The sequence below is a fragment of the Sinocyclocheilus rhinocerous genome, unplaced genomic scaffold (assembly GCF_001515625.1).
Source record: "Sinocyclocheilus rhinocerous isolate Xijiao unplaced genomic scaffold, SAMN03320098_v1.1 scaffold757, whole genome shotgun sequence".
Taxonomy (NCBI): domain Eukaryota; kingdom Metazoa; phylum Chordata; class Actinopteri; order Cypriniformes; family Cyprinidae; genus Sinocyclocheilus; species Sinocyclocheilus rhinocerous.
The window spans coordinates 1,485,579-1,493,987 of NW_015662957.1; the positions used below are offsets into that span (position 1 = coordinate 1,485,579).

General features: G+C 35.6%; 1 protein-coding gene across 1 annotated transcript in view; it reads right to left on the reverse strand.

Moving 5' to 3' along the window:
* Positions 1-8,409, reverse strand: part of LOC107728602 (SLIT-ROBO Rho GTPase-activating protein 2-like) — a 109,545-nt gene that overhangs the window by 12,079 nt on the left and 89,057 nt on the right. The window contains exons 11-14 of the mRNA XM_016538830.1: positions 5,507-5,591; positions 3,053-3,080; positions 2,548-2,578; positions 561-621 (exon numbers count right to left, since the gene is read on the reverse strand). Of these exons, the coding sequence (XP_016394316.1) occupies positions 561-621; positions 2,548-2,578; positions 3,053-3,080; positions 5,507-5,591 (205 nt within the window). The remainder of the gene's footprint in view (positions 1-560; positions 622-2,547; positions 2,579-3,052; positions 3,081-5,506; positions 5,592-8,409) is intronic.

The following is an 8,409-nucleotide window of genomic DNA, read 5'->3' on the forward strand; positions in this document are numbered from 1 at the left end:
GGTTGACTCTTAACTTTTATAAAGAATATCTCTTTGGATTTGAGACTTTAGTCTTTGCAACTTTACAGATCTTCTTTATGCACCAAGAGTTGTAACACTCCAAAGAGAAAGGAAAAATTGAAATCGCATCATATGACCCCTTTAACTAACTGTTTTTAAAAATGAGAAGTGATTTCTAGACTATCAAATATTTTTAACAGAGCACAACCAGATAAAAAATGTATATTCACCTGAAACTTTAAATAATTTATTAATTCCAATAACTTTCGAAAATCACTAAATTCCCTGATATTTCCAGATTTTCCATGACACAAGTAATAAATGGTATATGAAATAAATAAATAAATAAAGCTGGGACTAAATTGAGTTTAACCCTTAAAAAAAAAAAAAAAACCCTGGATAGTGCTATATGAATAGAAGTTGTATATACTGTATGATTGAAAAATAAATGGAGCAGAACAGAACACTTTGTTCATTTCAGGGAAAGTCTAGAGAGCAGCACAGCAATAGTGCCTTTGGCAAGAAAAGGAAAGAGAGAGAGAGAGAGAGAGAATGCTCACCGTGTCGACTGATGAAGCGAATACAACTCTCCACCATCAGGGGAATGATTTGGCTGGACTCCTAAAAGAAGGAAATAAAAAAATGGAAAACAAAATATGAAGGAGAAAATATGCAGGTTTGTTCAGATGGTTCAGGGGGGTTTCTCTGGACATTTTGCAGCACAGGAAACCTTTCTGAACAAGGGTCTCTGTTTCTCGGCAGAGCACTTAAATAATAATAATATTTGCAAAGGGAGGCAAGCATCAGACAGAATTTAGGAGGGATGAAAAAGCAGCACAGTTTGAGCCATGGGGGAATAGGGCAACGGTTGCTAGGAGACAGCTTCTCTCCACAGCTTCCTTTTGTTTATTTGGGTAAGCAGGAAACGGCTAAGCGAAGCAGAATTTGGGCCACGTCTAGCCTGAAGTTTACTGCTCAGAGTCCAGCTCACAAACTCTTATACATACTTACAGGAGTATAAAGCATAATTTGGATTTTTTTGGATTTCTTTCCCCCCAACAAATCTTTTGTTTCTCATATCGTTTGTCTTCTAGTCACAGAATACTGCTCTTATATCATTATCCCTCACTAGAGGGCGACATGAACATTGGGGTGGTTAAATGAGGTGCTGCGGTGGGTCCTTTTCTTTGTTCGCCCATACTGTAGGGTGGTAAACCCCTAGGGTTTAGGTTGTAGGACATGCACACTAAATTTATCTCACAGGCCCATTTGACTAATTTATCCCACTGCCATGTGCACAATGATTGCAGGGTGGCACTGCTTTATTACTGTTATATTACTTATCCTAAAGAGATATACACTGAGCACAAGTACCCAAAATGTTCACAGACAGTAATCATACAAATGCACATCACACATGTAAGCAGGGTTGGGAGTGTTCGACTGTGATTCACATAGTCTCCATTCAATTCCAAAATGATTTTTAAAGCATTTTTCTGCAATTTTTCAACCTCACTGACAAATTCTGGCCAAAGATTCTGCATAAAAGCATTAATAAGATATGTCTTCTCTGTTCCGCCAATAGAAATAGAATAAACTTGGATTATGTATATATGTATATACTGTTTATCAGGAGAGTGACCTCATTGAACTCTGATGTCCTTGATTGTTGTTTAATTATAAATAGATTCATAATATAATAAACAACAATATTAAAATAAATAAATAGTATGAATACTATTTATTAAATTAATAAAGAGTATTCATACTATTTATTTATTTTAATATAATTTTTATTTCATGTATTACATTTATTTATTTATTTATTTATTTTAGACTAATTATTTTAGTATTTATTTAATTTAATTATATTATTAATTAAATTAATTTATTGATTTAATTAGATTATGAATTATTTATTTTAACTATTTTTTATGGGTTGGTTGGGGAGAGACTGAAAATCTAAAAAGCATTGTCTCTGTACAAATAATCGCTTTCATTCCAGCTAAATAAAAATAATTACATAAAAAGAAAAAGAATAAATGAATAATAATAACCTAGTATCAGTGTCTTTTGCTCTGAGTAAATAAAAAGCCACATCAGAATGAGCATAAACAAACAAAAAAATTAAAACAAATGCATGAAATAAATAAATAATAAATTACATCAATATAAATAAATACTTAAAGAAATACACAAACAAACATACAACCCATTCATAAACACATAGTGCACATCTTGTTTGCTGTAGCAGTTTCAATTGTATGACAAACTATGTCCTGAGTGAACACATTTCCTTTAAATATAAAGTGAACAGCTAACACCTTTTTGCACTTGACGTTTAAAATTATGTAAAGTTTTGTTTGTTTGCACAGTGGCAGCACATTATTTTATGACATATATGCCAATCCACTGTTTTCCCAGCACTGCACACCACTGTAATGTTTTGTCCTGCATACGGATTTCAACAGTAACTGATTATGATCTTTAGCGGATTGATCCAGAATCAATTCTGAGTCAGTTCTACCAGTGACTGGTGATAATTACCTGTTTCCAAACAGTGGAGTTCCTCCGTCCGCTGATGGACACAAGCAAGAGAGCGATGGAAAGAAAAAGAGAAAGCTCTGTCATTACGATCGATAATTTCCCCTCTAATTTCCCTCCACATTCAATTTACAAACTGCCTGTGGCCATTAGACCAGTAGAAATTACCCTCCCGAGAAGGGTCCTATTTTAATACACTGGCCTTAAACACACACACAGAAAGGCTTTCAGTAGTGTTTGTTGTGAAAGCACTTGTTTGGTCTCTTCTGTGAACTCTTGTTTAAAGGTCCGTTCCCATTTCTGTACTCCATTATAACTGTAGAGTAAATCACCTACTACTGGCCTCAATAAATAAATCAGCAGATGTGAATAAAAGATGAATGTGTCTAGACAAGATATTCATCTATAAATGGCCCTGAGACATCTGCATGTGTGCTAAATTAATTCTTGAGCGTAAATGTTTGCATCTTGTTTGGTTTTGTTGGCTTGGTTTTCCCACAGCACTCACCTGGCAAGGCAGTAGTCGGTCTTCTGACCTGAATGGAGAGGAAAAAGAGAGAGAAAAACAGTTAGACGGAGGCTGGATGTGTGAGGAAGAGGCCACAGCTGGACACAGTTTCCTTTTGGGAATAAAACACTCGTCCCGCTTCTTGTCTGTCACGAGGACCTTCCTATGGGACGCGACCTCATATCCACACATTACCCTCTAAATACATTCAGCGGCATCACAATGTGCTATTTTCCCCATCACACGCAGTTCGACACAGCAAATGCCAAACGTGCAACAGACTTCAATGAGCTAATCATGCAAACCACTTTGTTTCCTTCAATCTGTGCAGGAATATTCTGTCAGTTTACTCAGTAAAAGCAGCTGGGGTTGCACACACTGTACTCAGCACCATTTCACAATGAAGGCTGGATTTACCGAGGCATTTTAACATTAAAATCTGTTTTTTGTCATTGGACAAAATAAGAAAGACAGCTTGCGAATAACTGAGGTGTATCCATTTCGCTAAACAAATTACGTCAATTTGAAATCAATCCAAATCCCAGTAGAAAAATGATGGAGGTGCTCTGAAGAAAATGTGAGTGGTGTTTGTCCATGCAGAACACGCTGCCATGATGTTGGAGTCCATTATCAGTATTGATTAATATTGGATATTTAATTCTACATGCCTTTTGTATAATTTTTAGATTAAGATTACATTTGCCGTCATCTAATGCTCATTTAAATGTATCACAAAAATTACTAATAACGTTATCTTTGACAAAACCTCAAAATAATTATACATTTTTCATACTGTACATTATTAAGTTGAGCACCAAATCAGCATATTAGAATGACATCAGAATGACATCAGTTTCATTTCCTGTTCATTGGCAGTCCGAACTGACTGGCTGACAGTACCGTTCAGTCTGGAGGAATGAACGTGGGAGGTACATCAGAGTGAAAAACACTCCAGGAAATCCCCGCTGTGCTCTGTTCTTTCTTACACAGACTCATTTTCTCTGTTTTGTAGCATGGCACATGACCTTTCACCTCCACCATCCAGGACTGCCTATGAGTGAGTGGATAAGATCATGCTAAGGTCCAGAGGACAGCAGTACAGAACGGCACTGCACTGTTAAAGCTTCATGCTCTGATGAGACTGATAACATCAGTAGCATCCTCAAGCTTACACACACACGGTCAACCCAGTACCCTCTCTGCCTGACACTGCAACATCCCACACATGCATATTAACCCTAACCCTACACATAAAAGAAAAAATATTTTATAGATAAATAATGAAATAATAATTGTATTATTTGATGTATCATTTAACACACAGACTAATGATAAACCAAAGGCTAATTATACAACATTGTTCTGTCTTTATGAGGGAGTCATATAAATCATTTACTCAAATGATTTGTTCAAAAACACTGATTCATTTGGGAACAAAACACATGAATGTCTTAATGAGGGAGTCATATAAATCATTCACTCAACTGATTTGTTCAAAAAACTGATTCATTCCAAGATGAAACAAGTAACTAGGTATGTTTACATGCACTATTTTTCATTAATCCGAAAAAAAAAATGCAATCTAATTTCAGATTTTGAAAGTTTATATGAAACTTAAATTTTGCAATCCGATTCACATATTCGATTGCATGTACATTGCACAAAATATAAGTTTTTAAATAAAACTAAGAAAATAGCTAGTTGGATTCAGGCGTTACATGCGTATTTTTATGGAAGCTTGTTTCTAGCACTGAATAAAAAAAAGGTAATTGCGAGTTTTTATCTCACAATTCTGAATTTTTTTCGTCGCAATTGCGAGTTTACATCTCGCCATTCTGACTTTTTTTTCTCAGAATTGTGAGTTTGTATCACGGCCAGAATTGTGAGATAAAAAGTCGCAATTAAATTTTTTTTATCATTATTCAGTGGCGGAAACGGGCTTCCATATATTTCTTGTTTCCTATAGATCAGATTATTTTGTCTACACCATCCCTTCCAAACCAATAAAATGAATTGCATTAAGATCAAGCTCAGTTGGATTCATTTAGGTGTTGACAAAGTCTTTTCAGTCCGATTGAGTCGTGAATCCAATTACTGGACAATTTGGTTTCATGTACAGTAAACATATTGTCTTTATGAATGACTCACAATTAATCATTTTCTCTACCAATTCATTCAAAACACTGATTCAGGGAACTGTGTGTTGCTCTGAGAAGTACAAAGGTTGATTCTGCTTTGACTTCGTTTTGAAGTATTTTCACTTGTTATGCACAAAATAACTGATACTATTGTGTCCAAAATATAATTTACTCCAAATTCATGTGTTGCTTATTGAACAAAAGCAATATTACATCCACAATATCGTATAGATGGCATTAGCTTTACCATTTAAAATGTGCCCAAACTACAGCTCATAAACCCACATGCACAAGTCACTCGAGAAAGATTACTCACTTTCTCCCAGAGTCTTTTGGATCAGGTCATGTTTAGCCTGTAATTTGGTGATGAGGTTCCTGCCCTCCAGAAACTCCTTCAGTTTCTGAAATAGACAATATAAAAAGTTTCAACTCCAGCACAACTGTTAGACCATCTCAACACTTATGAACAAACACTGCTGAGAAATTTCATTTGAATAGCTATTAAGTGAGCAGTATAATCAATCTTCCTTTCTTTTCTTGGCTTTCTGGCAAAGGATCCTTCCTCCACCCCTTTCAATTTGCTGTGTAGTGTTGAGACTATACATCTTGTTGGCGCAAACATTAATTTCATATCCACTGGAGCACAGGGAGGCACTGGATCTATGTGCTCTAATAGCTTATGGCTCTTTGGGGGTGAGAACCCTGACCTCATGGAAACCTGACAGCGGAGAGACAGATAGAGGAGTCAGGAGACGGATGGAAAGAAACCTGAACTGCGGAGGGAATGAGGGAGCTGGGTAGACAGATGCTTACAATTTCATCCATCATATATCACAGCCATACCAGCATTACAGTCATGCAGACTCAGGAAGGACAGCCAACACATGGAGCCATGCATTAGTGCTTTTGGCAGAAAGAGACGAGCTGAATGTACATAGGGAGTTTAAGAGAAAGAGGAGAGAGGGAGATATAGGGGAGGAATACATCAGGATATGATCTAATGAAGAGGATGTGATAAGACAGCCTGCATAACATCAAGTGACAAACCTCTGCTTGCTAATCTTGTGCTTCCATTGATCATATGTGTAATGTTAGGCCAGAGTGAATGGAAATTCATGTTCTTATTGTTCTATTCTGTTCTACATTTTGTACTCAATTTGCTTGTTTTTTAAAAGCAGGTATGTATCAGAAAACCAATTTCTATATAGACATACAGTATACTTTAAAGTATTGGCTGCAAAAAGCTATCGGACATTTCAACCATTATTGGTCAGAAAAAATATAGAGTTCACTGAACACACATTGACTATAGCTGTCACACTATATGGGGCTAAAATGAAAAAAAAAAAACTGTCATTAAATTGGCTTTTCAAAACAACAACAACAAAAAAACGAAACAGTAAAACGATTATGAAACAAAATAATTCATAAAAGTGAAAATGTAAAAAACAACAAAAAATCTCCATATAAACACATAAATTATAATATATAAATGCATAATATGTATATATGTATATATAAATACATTTTAAACTACTAAACATAAAAATACATTTTATATATAAAAAAATACTGAATAAATTTTCTTTAACTGCCACATATCAAACACATGTAATTAGGAATGCACCGATAACACTTTTTCCAGTACTCGCCCAATACTGATACTTTTATTTTTGGTACTTGCTGATACCGAGTACCGATACCGATATTTTTATTGCATTTGTACATTTTTCAAATATTGGGTACAGAAACCAAAAGAGTATGTATAATATTAGTTGGTTATAGCAGTCCTTCATTTATCAAATAGATACAGTCAAACCAAAATTTATTCAGACACCTTCAACATTTCTCACATTATCACAGTTTATTCGCTAGTTTAGAAAATGGTAATAAAATATGACAAGAACTCCGAGTTAAACTGTGTCAGAACAAATTCAGCTTGATAATGTCAGATAACTTTGATAGAAAGGTATGTAATAGATTACAATCAACCTAATGACAGCCTGTAGTCTCCTGGGCATGCTGTCATCCAGGTTCATGTAAACCTGAACTTCAATTTTTTTTCCCAGACTCGTTCGGAATAATTTTTGGTCCCAAATTTGTATCAGTTTTACTGGTAGTCCACTGTATGAAGAATTTTGGGGTATAATTTGTCACAGTTTACTTTATTTAGCTATCCTCATTCCTCACTTACATAAATGAACTATAGTGTCCTGCACCCACTAGTAAAAAAATATCAAAAATTATATCTGGTCTCTGAATAATTTTTGGTTTGACTATATCCTTCGGTTATTTTCACACTTAATTATGCCCATTAAAATGTATTATACAAGTTTTTGTTACTTTCACTGTTCATTGCTTGCTCTATGGTACATCATCTTTAATTTAATAGCATCAGAGCTGCTCCATTGCAGCGGGTTAGTACTGTAATCACGCGCTTTGCTGTAATAATGCAGGGAACCACTCGTTATAAATCTCCTAACTGTGATATTTTCAGAAATAGAAGTCGCGTTTTTTCATCTGAAACGTGCTGCGATTTATATTCCAAAGCCACTCATATAATGCAGAAACACCCATGAAGCAAGCAAAACATGCGCAAAGCTTATAGTGAATGCCCCTATAAATTGTCTTATTTTTACGATTTAGTTTTAATCCAAATGATGCGTGTGCTAAGTGAGTGAACATCAAAGATCACACAACAGAAGTGCTCACTCTCTCTCTCTCTCTCTACCGTTAAGTAACCTGTGCATTGTTTTACTTGTTTTTGACATATCCGACCGAACTACAAACTTTCCAGTGATGTCTGTGAGAAAGGTATATTCACTCGACAAGCTTGCACATCTGCGCCACCGCACGCTCAATCCACTCAGCATGCTTTGCTTATCAGCTTGCGCACATCAGCTACACAGGCATTAATACGGAATGTTTAACATTATATTCATTGCATACATATACTTCGTAGACATCATTAATCTCTTATAACTCCATTCTGCTGTCCGTTGTTCTGTTGTCGGTGTTTCTTTGTCTGAATATGGCACTTATCACATGCTGTGTGGTATCGGCGTTTGGTATCGGGGCATTTTAACGAGTACGAGTACAGGAGCTCAGTATCGGGCCCGATACCGATACCAGTATCGGTATCGGTGCATCCCTACCGGAAACATTATAACAAGACAGAAAACACAATGACAAATCAGAAAAACCGGAAGAGGTAGGTCT